The 12844-nt window shown below is 34.7% G+C and overlaps 1 protein-coding gene across 4 annotated transcripts in view; it reads left to right on the top strand.

The window, feature by feature from the left end:
• The window catches only part of VPS54 (VPS54 subunit of GARP complex), a 97691-nt gene that overhangs the window by 33091 nt on the left and 51756 nt on the right, over positions 1 to 12844 (top strand). For all 4 annotated transcript variants that reach the window (XR_013967342.1, XM_080812634.1, XM_080812633.1 and 1 more), the window contains 4 exons: positions 3261 to 3339; positions 5508 to 5542; positions 8225 to 8356; positions 12139 to 12524. Coding sequence is in view for 3 of the 4 variants with exons in the window: in XM_080812634.1 (XP_080668760.1) it covers positions 3261 to 3339; positions 5508 to 5542; positions 8225 to 8356; positions 12139 to 12524 (632 nt within the window). In the remaining variant the exon portion in view is untranslated. The remainder of the gene's footprint in view (positions 1 to 3260; positions 3340 to 5507; positions 5543 to 8224; positions 8357 to 12138; positions 12525 to 12844) is intronic.

Below are 12844 nucleotides of genomic sequence, written 5' to 3'. Positions count from 1 at the left end.
AAAATCAGTGAAATAGAAAGTAGAGAAATAGTAGAGAAAAATCGGTGAAACCTAAACCTGATTCTTTGATAAGATCAATAGAATTGACAAATCTCTAGCAATACTGATTCAGAAAGAAAAGAGAAAAGACATAATCACCAATAACAAGAATGAAAGTGATGACATCACTACAGATTTTACAGAAATAAAAAGACTAATAATGAAATACTATCAACAACTTTATGCCAATAAATTCAGCAAGTTAGATGAACTGATGAATTCCTTGAAGATATAAATTACCAAATCTCTTTCAGGAAGAAATTAGATAACTTGAATAGCCTTGTAGTTATTAAAGAAATTGATGTTAAGTAGCTTTCAAAGAAGAAAACTCAGGTCCACGTGGCCTCACTATTGATTTCTACCAAATACTTAAGGAAAAAACCAATAGCATGTCCGTACATATTCTTTCATGTGTTTACAAGGATGTGAAGGACAGGGCCAGTACTAGGATGAGGCCATGAATTGCCTGAGGTGTAAAATGTGAAGAGCACCAAAATCTAAGAGTAGTGTTTGGGGAGTCAGAAGTTATTGTTGGATTTTTCTATTATACTTAAATATTGTATCCAGGCTGCTTGCTTGCCTTACCCTATTGTCAGCCCTGGTGGAATAACTAGAACTCTCGTATACTGTTGGTGGGAATTTAAAGTGGTACAACCCTTTTGTAAAACAGTTTAGTGGTTTCTTAAAAAGTTAAAAATACTTCTGGTTCAGCATGTAGGGAACTTGAAAAACGTCTACTCCTGTTCTTGAAAGGAAAAAATCTGCAGAAACTGAAAATAAACAATTGAGAAGCTTTTTGAAGGTCACAGCACAGGGGCACAAACTCACTAAAAGACACTGATGTAATCACAGGTCTGTGGAATGCTTCCCCTTCTCCCACATTTTACCATCATCAGTAGGGCACTGATATAGTAATGGAGTACAACTGAAAGAATTGCATGTCTTCAACTTTATTTAAGAAATTTGTAAAGACAGGAAGGGAGACAAAGACAAGGACACGAGAGGAAATTTTAGCCTCTAACACCTGCAGCTACATCAAATAGTAAATATAGTCTAATTCCTAGCCAGATAAACATAAAGCATAGATGCTTTCCCACTAAGATCAGGAACAAGGTAAAGATGTCCCTACTCACCACTCCTTTTGTACATCACACTGGAAGCCCTAACTTTGCAAGACAAGAAAAGGAAATAAAATATACACTAGGAAGGAAGAACTAAAACTGTCTTTATTCACAGATAATCATGATTGTTTATGAAGAGAATCCCAAAGAATCAGAAAAGAAATTCCTGAAACTAAAAGCAATTATAACAAGATTGCAGGATACAAGATTACTATTATAAGAGGGAATTGCTTTCTTCTATGCTAGTGATGTACAATTAGAATTTGAAATTAACTCAGCACCATTTACATTAACACCAAAGAATATGAAATGCTTAGGTATAAATCTAACAAAATATGTGCAAGATCTTTATGAGGATAACTACAAAACTGATGAATTGCTGAAGATCTAAATAAATAGAGAGTCCATGTACGTAGATAGAAGACTCCGTATTGTCAACATGTCTGTTTTTCCCAGCTATATCTATAGATTCAATGCAATCCCAGTTAAAATTCCAAGAATTTGTTTTGTAGATATCAACAAACTGATTCCAAAGTTTATATAGAAAGGGAAAATAGAATAGCCAACAAAGTACTGAACGAAGTTGCAGGACTGACACTAATTGACTTTAAGACTTACTGTGAAGTTATAGTAATATAGTCAGTGTGGTATTGGTGAAAGAATAAACATATGGATCAAAGCAACAAATTAGTTCAGAGATAGACCCACACAAATACAGTCAACTGGTTTTTGACAAAGGTGCAGAAGTAATTTAGTAGTCTTTTGAGTAAATGGTACTGGAACAATGAGATACCTACCTGCCAAAAAAAGAAAAAAAAATCTAGACACAGACTGCCCACACCTTTCATAGAAATTACCACAAAATGGATTGTAGATCTAAGTGTAAAATGCAAAATGGTAAAACTGGAAGATCACATAGGAGAAAATACATGACTTTGAGTTTGGTGATGATTTTTTAGATTATAGCATCAAAACCACAATTCAAGAAACAAAAAATTGACAAGTTGGACTTTGTTAAAATTGAAAACTTCCACTCTGTGAAAAGACAATGCTAAAAGAATTATACAGGCTAGACAGTGGGAGAAAATATTTGCAAAACACATGTATGATAAAGGATTGGTATCCAAAATATACAAATAACGCTTAAAACTCAATAAGAACAACACAACTAAAAAATGGGAAAAGGGCTTGAATGAACATTTTTCCAAAGATGTACAAATGACCAGTAAGTATATGGGAAGATAGTCAACATCACTAGTAGTTTTAAGTGTTAAGTTTTATGTTTTATGTATTTTGGCATAAAAAAAATGCACAAAAGATCTGAACAGGCATCTCATGAAAGAAGACATACAGATGGCAGATAAGGGTATGAAAAGATGCTTAACATTTTATGTCATTAGGGAATTGCAAATTAAAACAGCAATGGAATGCTGCTATGTATCTCAGAATTGCAAAAATTCAAAACAGCACCAAATGCTGGCAAGAATATAGACTGATAGGAACTCTTATTCATTGTGGGTATGACTGTGAAATGGTACAGCCATGTTGGAAGACAGTCCTTTGGTTTCTGCCACAATTGCTGTCAAAACTCTGAACACTACTAGCTCAATGTTTTTTTCCCTTTCCATACCCCATTTTCCCATTTGTCTTATTTATGGTATCTCTGAAAAGATAGAATTGTTGTTAGTGATCCATCTAATCTGAAATTAGAGTAGGGTTGATTTCTCTCTCTTTTTTGACTTTGTCAGCTAATAACTTGTCTTTCTGTCTTAGGTGTATAAATTTTCACATTTTCTTCTTTTAAAAAATTATTTTCAATTGATCTCTGTTATATAAATAAGGATTTTTTTATTCGCATTCCCACTTCATTCCAACTTACAGAGATTTTACTGTAATTATATAAAATGGGATGAGTATAAGCATATAGGTGTTCATAGAGCTTGTATTGGTTTATTAAGCATACTTATGTTTAAGTTGAAGAGGCTAGTGATTTCATGTTAAAAATTGTAGAACTAATTTGGTATATTCTTTTGTGAAATATTTTGATGCTTTGAATATTCATATTGCTACATAACAGTGAATTTGTTATTTGTCTTATAGAGGGAGAAGATTCATGAGAGATGCAAGAATATTTGTCCTCCTAAAGATACCTTTGACAGGACTCTCTTACATACTCATGGTATGGAATATGTGCTATTCGTAGACAATATGAAGATAAATATGTGATAATTGTAACATAGCATAAATATCAACAAACAAAATCTTAATTTGGGGACCTTGATGGGTGTTCTACCTATAATTTCATTTTTAGTGGAATTTTTATAACCTATTATAATTTTTCCAAAAGCTTCTAAGAGAAAAACCATGGGTCTCATTTTAGTGTTATCCTTCATTTCAACAAATACTTATTTAACATCTGGGTGCTTGGTATTTTGCTTGTTTCTTAAAAATAGTTGAATAACAAAGAGCACTTGTCTTCAAGAAGCTGATAGTCTTCTCAGTAGGGTTAAGTAAGTAAGCCAACAATTGCAGCACTGTGTATCAAGCAGTAAGTTCAGCATGGTAGGTTGGTATAGAGCTCCTAATTTGCTAAGCCTTAGAAAACTTACAGAATTAATGATTGCCTATGTTTTAAACTAGCTGCTGAAGAGGTTTCTGTGGGGAAAGGCCTTCCAGGAAGAAGGAACAGTGGATGCAAAGCAACAGAGTCAAGAGAGAACAGAGCATGTTCAAAGAACTACAGGAGTTCAGTATGTTGGCTCTACCGGGAGTAAGAAGTGAGGCTGAAGAAGTAGGCAGGGGAGTCAGATCATGAAGAGCCTTCTATGCCATACTAAGGAATATTTCTTTTCTAAAAGCTGTCCAGAGCCTCAGAATATTTTTAACCAGACATCAGATTTATGATTATACATTTCATTGTGAAAACAGTTGTGGAAAATAAATTTAAGGATGTTGATAAATGGGAGGCAAAGAGACAGTTGGAGGCTATTGCAGTAATACAAGTGAGAAATCATGTGGCCCCAATAACAGTTATAATGAAGACGGAGAGGAATTTAAACATTTGAGAGAGTTATTGAAGCACAAGTTTTGGTGATCAGGCAGTTGTTGGTAATGATAATGATCAGTTTGCACACTGAGAAGTTTTCTGTGGATTTCACAGTTTAGGATCTCTTACAGAGGGCATTCAGACTTAGAAGTGGTGGTTATAGAAAACAGTACTATATATTAAGGAGTGAGTACAAGAGAAAGAAATGGAGACTGTCAGTGTGGATATGACTTGAGGATTTGAGGTATAGCGTATTGACTAGAGAGAACAGAGTATGAGAATATTTTTGCATGGTCAACACTAGATGAGGCAGGAGATGCATTTGCAAACCTGAGAGTGAATGCTTCCTTAAATTTTGTACTGGAGGGCCTCCCTTGTGTCAGCCTGGTCCAGGCTGGGTTTTAACTTTATCTTTGTTTTTTTGTTCTGTTTTGTTTTAATGAGAGAGAACGGAGCATGTATATATGCAGAGAGAAAGAACTCTTAGAAGGGAAGAGGTTGAAGAAATGGAAAGAGGCAGGGTATTTGACGAAGCACGCTCATAGAGGAGGCCGGAGTGTATAGAGTCTGACCCAGGAAGGTTAGTTTTGGAAAGGAGGGTACATCTCTGAGACTTAGTTGGGGAGATGAAGGTAAAGTAGGTTCATTTGCAGGTTTGTAGATATAAACTAAGATGTCTAGAAGAAAATTAATAGGGTATTAATATCTTAATATGTTATTAAAATCTTTTTTCATAAGAAATTCTGGGTGGGATGGTGAGTATTTTGAACAATAAAAGCACTATTCCTATATTAGAATGCAATTCTTTTTTTTTTTTAAGTTTTTATTTCTTTGACACAGAGAGAGAGAGAGAGCATAAGTGGGGGGAGCAGCAGGCAGAGGGAGAAGTGCAGGGCTGGATCCCAGGACTCTGGGATCATGACCTGAGCCGAAGGCGGATGCTTAACTGACTGAGCCACCCAGGTGTCCCAGAATTTAATTCATTTTTAAAAACTGTATGCCAAACTTAATTTCACCAAACTTAATAAGATAGCATCAAGCTTTCTGTGTCCATTTAAAAAAGACTTGAAATATGTTTAGCTTTCTTGCTCTCATACAATTGATTAAAATTATTTGAAACATAGAATTTTTTCAGTGCTTTATTTACTGCTAGGCATATAGGAAGTGCTTGATGTCCGTTGAGGGAATTTAAGTGTTTACTTAATTGTGATATAGTACAGAATCTGGTCAAAATATGTTTTATAGAATAAAATGAAAACAAGTTTAAAAAATCATATTTTCTCTTTTCCTTTTTTTCGTAGATAAATCCAGGACAGATCTGGAGCAAGTACCTAAGGTAACAAAGCTTATAAATGAGAAAATTTTTTAATATCTTTAATTTTTTATTATCTCTACTATTGTTAATTTTACCTTATCAGAAGCTTTCATTTGGGTTTTTTACACCTTAACTACTTTGCCTGTTCTGGGACTTTGTGTATCACTTTGCTTCTTTCTTTGGCCATCATCAATTTCTTCTTTATTACTGAAATCTACAAATACGTTTAAGTCTCTCCATTCTTTTTTTTAAAGATTTTATTTATTTATTTGACAGAGATCACAAGTAGGCAGAGAGGCAGGCAGAGAGAGAGGAGGGGGAAGCAGGCTCCCTGCTGAGCAGTGAGCCCGATGCGGGGCTCGATCCCAGGACCCTGGGATCATGACCTGAGCCGAAGGCAGAGGCCTTAACCCACTGAGCCACCCAGGCGCCCCAAGTCTCTCCATTCTGAAAAAGAACTTTATTGATGTTACTACCCCTTCAAATTATTAAGAGATATGTCCTTTGTGTGAAAATTTTAAAGAGATGTGTAATAGATGTTTTCTTCTCCAGCTCTGCTCTGGGGAAAGAGTCCATTGCATTAATTAGATTCTCAAAGAGGTCTATAATAACTGCTCTCTAAAGTGAGATGACACAGAGAAGACAACAGACAGAAGCAAAAAGGCAGTCATTTTTAAAGTTGTTTGATTCCTACAAAATAATATTCAAACTCTATCATTTGAGGCCCTTGATTATTCATTTCCATCATAGTCACACTCAACTTTTTCTTACTAATCTTTACACATTCTTTACTTCAGTTAAACTATTTTGCTGGCTCTGTTCTTTACTTGCATTGTTACTTTAGTCTGGAAGACTTTTCCCTCAACTCCCCATATCTAATCCTTTCTTTATATTCTCTTACTTAAATGGCAACTTTACATGAATATATCTCTTCCCAGCTGAAGATAATTGGCCCCTTTGCTGCATTTCCTATTATTTTATACAGACCTGTGCCTTCCTTTTAAAGGCATTTGTCACTCTTCTTGTAAGATATTTATGTATATATTTTACCACATCCATTGGACTAAAGGTCCTTGGGTTTAGGACCTATATCATAATTTATCTTTGTTTCCACCTTAGTGGCTAGCATACAGGTTACATCATCAGTAAATATTTATTGAATTAATCAGTACTTTTAATTATACTAAAGCAGGGACTAAGAAATACACTCATGTCCCTAGTTAGATTTTCCCTATCACTTTATACTAATTTTTGGATATAGGTAAAATGGATCAGTAACTATAATAAAATAGAACATAGAAATTAAGTAAGTTAAACCATGTTTCAGGCCTTATGCTAGGTACTGGAGATACAAAGATTAATTAGCTATAAATCCAGTCTTATAGGGATGTATGATCTCTAGGAGGTGATACATATATTTAATAAATAATTTTTGTGAAGTATGAGATACATAAATAAATGTGGTATACATACTTATGTTCAGAGATGGGGTGACTGATATGTTCAGAGATGGGGTAAGTGTTCATACAGAGATAACATTTGCCCTTTTGATTTGGTTGTGCTCTCCAGGAAAATAGACAGGAAGGCATTCTAGGCAGAAAGCATGTACAAAGATAGTTAAGCACAAGAGGGTATGGAAGTTGAGTATTGTTAGAATGTAACTTGTAAATAGTGGGAGTGGCAAACTACAAACTGATGATGGAGTTCAAAGAAAATGAAGGGCCTTTGGGGCACCTGGGTGGCTCAGTCAATTGAGTGTCTGCCTTTGGCTCAGGTCATGGTCCCGGGGTTATAGAATCGAGCCCTGCATGGAACTATCTAGTCAGCTGGAGAGCCTGCTTCTCCTCTTCCTTTGCCTGCCTCTCTGCCTGCTTGTGCTCTCTCTGTCAAATAAATAAATAAAATCTTTAAAAAAAAAAAAATGAAGTGCCTTTGATGCCCTTCTGAAGAGTTTGGTCCTTAGATCATGGGACTCCATTGACAGATTTAAACAGAGAGGTTAATTCAATGATACTTGGATTTTAAAAGTATATCTGACAGCAGTATAGGGGATAGATTGAGGAAGGACATGAGTAAATAGCCATTTACTGTAATCCAGAGATGATGAAGAGCTGCACTGATAAAATGCTATAGACATAGAAGAGAAAGAGCATTCAAGTGTTATGAAGAAAATAAAATGCGTAGGACATAGTGCCCAGATGGATATGGTATGTAAAGGTAAAAGAATGATCTCATAAAATTGAATTTGTTCTGGTTTTAAAATTCAGTATATGTCTAATCTGCAAAACTAATTTTGAAAGCATTTTAAGCAGGAGAAAGTAGAAATATAAATATAGAGAACTTGATACTTGGCATTTTAAAAAAACTACTTCAGTGGGAAATAATACAGAAATTTTGGTATAAGTAGGATATCTCCCTTTGGTGTGTGCCTGGTGGGACTGCATTAGTGAATTTGATTACATAGTGATGGGATGATCGCCTCCATTGGTAAAGACAAAATACATTTTTCTATTTTTCATGAGTATTTTTAGCTTGATGAAACACTATACATTTTTATACAGATTTTTGTATAAATCAATGTATTACTTTTGCTGTTTATGCTTCAGATCTAAGTTAATCATTCTTTAATGGTTTTATGATGTTTGAAGGGATAATGGATATTAAAAAATGTTTATCTAATGAGGAAAATACATTTTTTAATAGATTTTTATGAAACCAGATTTTGCCTTGGACGATTCCTTAACTTTTAATTCAGTTTTACCATGGTCTCATTTTAATACTGCTGGTGGAAAAGGAAATCGTGATGCAGCTTCCTCAAAGTTGCTACAAGAAAAGGTAATTTCATTTTTACTTTTTTCCGTGTAGAAAACTTTATTCTGGTTGTGGTACCTTTTGTGTGGTTTCTGATTTAGTTATTTATTAAGGGCTATTTCTTTTAATTTTTAAATTTCTTTTAATTTTTTCATATATTTTGTTACTGCCTTCAAATCTAACTGATAAAATAAGAGCATTTGATTCAGTGGAAAACAAGTTGTGCTGGTGAAAAAGAAGCTAATTGTTGGAGTGCTTCTTAATCTAAAATAGCAGTCGATGGAATTTCAGTTATCCCAAACAATATATTGGCTAATTTTATATTCTTTATGATTTGAAGTATGGAAAATCAACTTTTGCTGTGGTACCATTTTTCCTTATTTCCACATCGTAGGTATGATTATTTTGGAGCAAAAATATGATAGTTGAAATATACAGTATTGTATTAAAAATTGCATTAAAGGGGGCCTGGGTGGCTCAGTGGGTTAAAGCCTCTGCCTTCGGCTCAGGTATCCAGCGGGGCATCATCCGCATCAGGCTCTCTGCTCAGCAGGGGGCCTGCTTTCCTTCCTCTCTCTGCCTTCCTCTCTGCCTACTTGTGATCTCTGTCTGTCAAATGAATAAATAAATAAATAATCTTTTTTAAAAAATTGCATTAAAAATGCAATGCTGTATTTTTAGCTTTGCAAAGCCTAACCTTTTGCATGTTATTAGTCAGCAGTTTTTAAAAACTTTTACAATATTTGGTAATATGTTGGGAAGTCAGTGTGTTACAGAGTTTTAAACATATCTTAACTCACATATCAAGAATCTTTTAAAACTAGAATAAGATGTAAATATTTTTTATCCCTGTTCTTTCTCAGCAGTTTAGAGCTTTTCTAAAACTGGTTTTAAACTGAGAAGAAAGCATTTTGTTTCAGGCTAGTGACATCTCTTGGCAGTCTGAAAACTTGTCTCAGGAAGACTATTCAATAAATGAGGTCTAGTAACTGAAGAAAAAACTAGTTTGGGGAGAAGAGGAGAAGAAATGTAGGGAAAGAATCATTGAGTATTCCTTTTCCATAGTTGAAAATAAAAGTGAAGTAATTTTTCCTTCGGCAACATTTTTACCTATAAAGGTTTTCCTTGAGTAAGAACAAATTCATAAATCTGATGAAAATTATGGGTTTAGGGGCACAGACCTACTCGCAGATTGCTTTTTCACATTCCAATATATACCTTGTTAAAATAATACCTTAAAAGAGAAAACAACAAAAGCAAATAAAAGTCTCATCCTAGGGGTGCCTGGGTGGCTCAATGGGTTGGGCCTCTGCTTTTGGCTCAGGTCCTGATCTCAGGGTCCTGAGATCGAGCGCTGCATCGGGCTCTGTTCGGCGGGGATCCTGCTCTCCCCACCCCCCCCCACCGCCCCACCGCCCCACCGCCTTGCCTCACTGCCTATTTGTGATCTCTCTCTCTCAAATAAGTAAGTGAAATCTTTAAAAAAAAAAATCCTAAATACTAATCTTTCCTAAATACTTTTAGGAAGACTAAAAATTGTTCTAGGAAATTAATTATGAAAATATTATGCTTTTTTTTTTTAAGATTTTATTTATTTGACAGAGAAAGAGAACACAAGCAGGCAGAGAGACAGGCAGAAATAGAGGGGGAAGCAGGCTCCTTGCTGAGCAGAGAGTCTGATGCAGGGCTTGATCCCAGGACCTGAGATCATGACCTGAGCTGAAGGCAGAGGCTTTAACCCACTAAGCCACCCAGGTGCCCCGAAAATATTATGCTTTTGAAAAGAATGGATCAATGGAATATTGATAACTTGCAAAAATTTTTGAAGTTCAAATGAAAGTTTTTTCATGTTAAGTGTTTAAAGGATTGGAATTTGGTTTTTTGTTAAGTTGCAGAATCAGGTTTGTTATGTTTACATTCTGGGTCCTTATTCTACTCTCTTAGAAAAGGAATGGAAGAAATAATTCCAAGAGAACACTTTCAGACTCACTCTTTGATTGATAAACAGCTGTTTTTATCTTGTGAGTTTTAAAGAGAGGGGATGCTACAAAGAGGGTTAGTTAATTTGTATCCCACTCTAGTGCTACCCAGAGTCCTGGTCTGTGATGAAATAAGGAGCTTGCACTAGAATGTAAATCATTGCACTACTTCCTTTATTAAAAAAGTCTTTCTGTGAAAAAAACAATGCAGTGGGCTTAGTGATATAGTTGATTTACTTTCCAGCAAATACCTTATTTTATCATGGACCTGTTAAATAGTTAACAGACTGGCAGCAGCATATAAACCATATTTTCAATAGCAGTGTCCTGAAGGAGTTACATTCTCAAATTTCCTATTCTGAAAATTGAGTCCACTTTAGCTTACAAGGTACCCAAGTACCTTTGTCCCCATATTGCTTTTTGGGTAAATAAGTGAACAAGCCATGTTGAAGATGAGCAATACCAAAAGGGTATAATCTCAAGAGATTTAAACCATCGAAAAAATTCTTGTTTGTAACCTTTTGTATATTACAATAGATTACTGAAGAAGCCTTGTTGAAGATATGTGTTATCCTGTATGGTTTGAAGAAAATAGTCTTAGTGACCAAATAATCTCTTCTAATCTTATGAGTCCTAAATGTTGAAAGTGCATTAACCCTTTAACACTGAATTCTCCTGAGATGTTGAGAGATAATGCCCAAAGTTTGAACTATAGGTTGAAGAATCTAAAAGTTAAAAAGTAGGAGAGAAATGGAAAGATAATGTAGCCAAAAACGGCATATGCAATTAGAAAGGAAGAAAAGGCAACTCAAGCTTCAGGAGTCCATATTTGAAATTAGAAAGCATTTTTAATATATGTTGCTCTAGGAATTAATCTTGCTTGTGTTACAAATAAAATATATATGAACTCTTTTAAGGCATCTGTCAAGCTTTTAAGGGGAAAATATATCGGAAATAAATTTCCAATATATTGGAATTTTACAAATATATATGTGTGTGTGTGTATTTACAAATATATACTGAGTTTTACAAATTGGTTAAAGAATAATTTTTGAAATGCAAAATAAGCAGCCTTCAAAAAAAATCCCAGTGAATTCTAGTATTTTCCATAATTTGTGACTGGATCATGAATCTGTCAGATTCTTTTGAGGCAGAATGGTATGGTAGAAAGAGCTTCAGTTTTTGAGTCAGACAGGCTTAGGTTCAAATTTTTGTTTTCCCACTTACTAGCCATATGATCTTATTCAAATTATTTAATGTCTCTGAGCCTCAGTTTCCTCATCTGTAAAATAAGAATACTAATACCTGTATTCTAAGATTGTTAAAACTAGAAAATTATGTATATAAAATACGACTGCCTGGTACATAGAAGGAAGGAGTCAATAAATGGTAACTATAATAAACTTCTAGTCAGTTGAGTGATGTGTGATGGTGTGGGGGTTAAGGAGATCATTCTGTCTCAGATCTGAGAACTTCTGAAACTACATTATAATCTCCGATGACTGTGGGGTACTCTTACTGTCTAGAAAGTAGTTGGTGTTTGGAGGGCAGTAGTAGGAGCAGAGAAAGAAGGTAAATTGGCTACTTCTACTCTTTTGTCTTACATTTATTAATCTTTGGGTTGTTACCTTTCATCTCCCTTCCATTTTATTATGCCCAATATCAAGAATCCCATAATCAAATAGTTCATACAATAGGATTTAAAATTGTTCATACAATAGGATTTTAAAATAAAATTTAAAATTGTGTCATTTTCAGAAAGTATTTGGATAGTCAAAGAAGGTAATCTTATAATACTCCGTGATTTTTTTTTTCTTCTTTCTTAAGCTGAGCCATTATCTGGATATTGTGGAAGTAAACATTGCTCACCAGATCTCTCTACGTTCCGAAGCATTTTTTCATGCAATGACCTCTCAACACGAATTGCAGGACTACCTCAAGAAAACTTCCCAGGCTGTAAAGATGCTTCGAGATAAGATTGCACAGATTGATAAAGTAATGTGTGAAGGATCACTACACATTTTAAGACTGGCACTTACCAGAAACAATTGTGTTAAAGTGTACAATAAACTCAAGTTAATGGCCACTGTACACCAGACTCAGCCTACAGTGCAGGTGTTGTTATCCACTTCTGAGTTTGTTGGAGCTTTGGACTTAATAGCAACAACACAGGAGGTTCTACAGCAGGAGCTTCAGGGCATTCACAGCTTCCGGTACGTCCTTTAAGTAATGGTTTAGAGATAATGTTAACAGTTCTGAAAGGATAAATTTTAGTGTGTAATGTTAGCTGAGGAAGTGTGAATGTATGTAAGTTACATGAATATTTCTTCTTCCAGATTGATCTGTTTAGTAATGTTATCATTGTGATATTTTAGTCTTAGCGAAACAAAAACTGTAAGCACCAGTATTTACAGAAACATTTGAATGGAGAAACAAAATTATATTTTTGATAGGTGGTACTAATGAAAGGCCAGTCATAACTTTGAAAATAACATTTTGAAAATGTTGAAATAGTTTTGTGTCAAGTTAGAAG

The sequence above is a fragment of the Martes martes genome (assembly GCF_963455335.1).
Source record: "Martes martes genome assembly, chromosome: 9".
NCBI classification, from domain to species: Eukaryota; Metazoa; Chordata; class Mammalia; order Carnivora; family Mustelidae; genus Martes; species Martes martes.
This window is presented reverse-complemented; position numbering and strand designations above follow the sequence as displayed.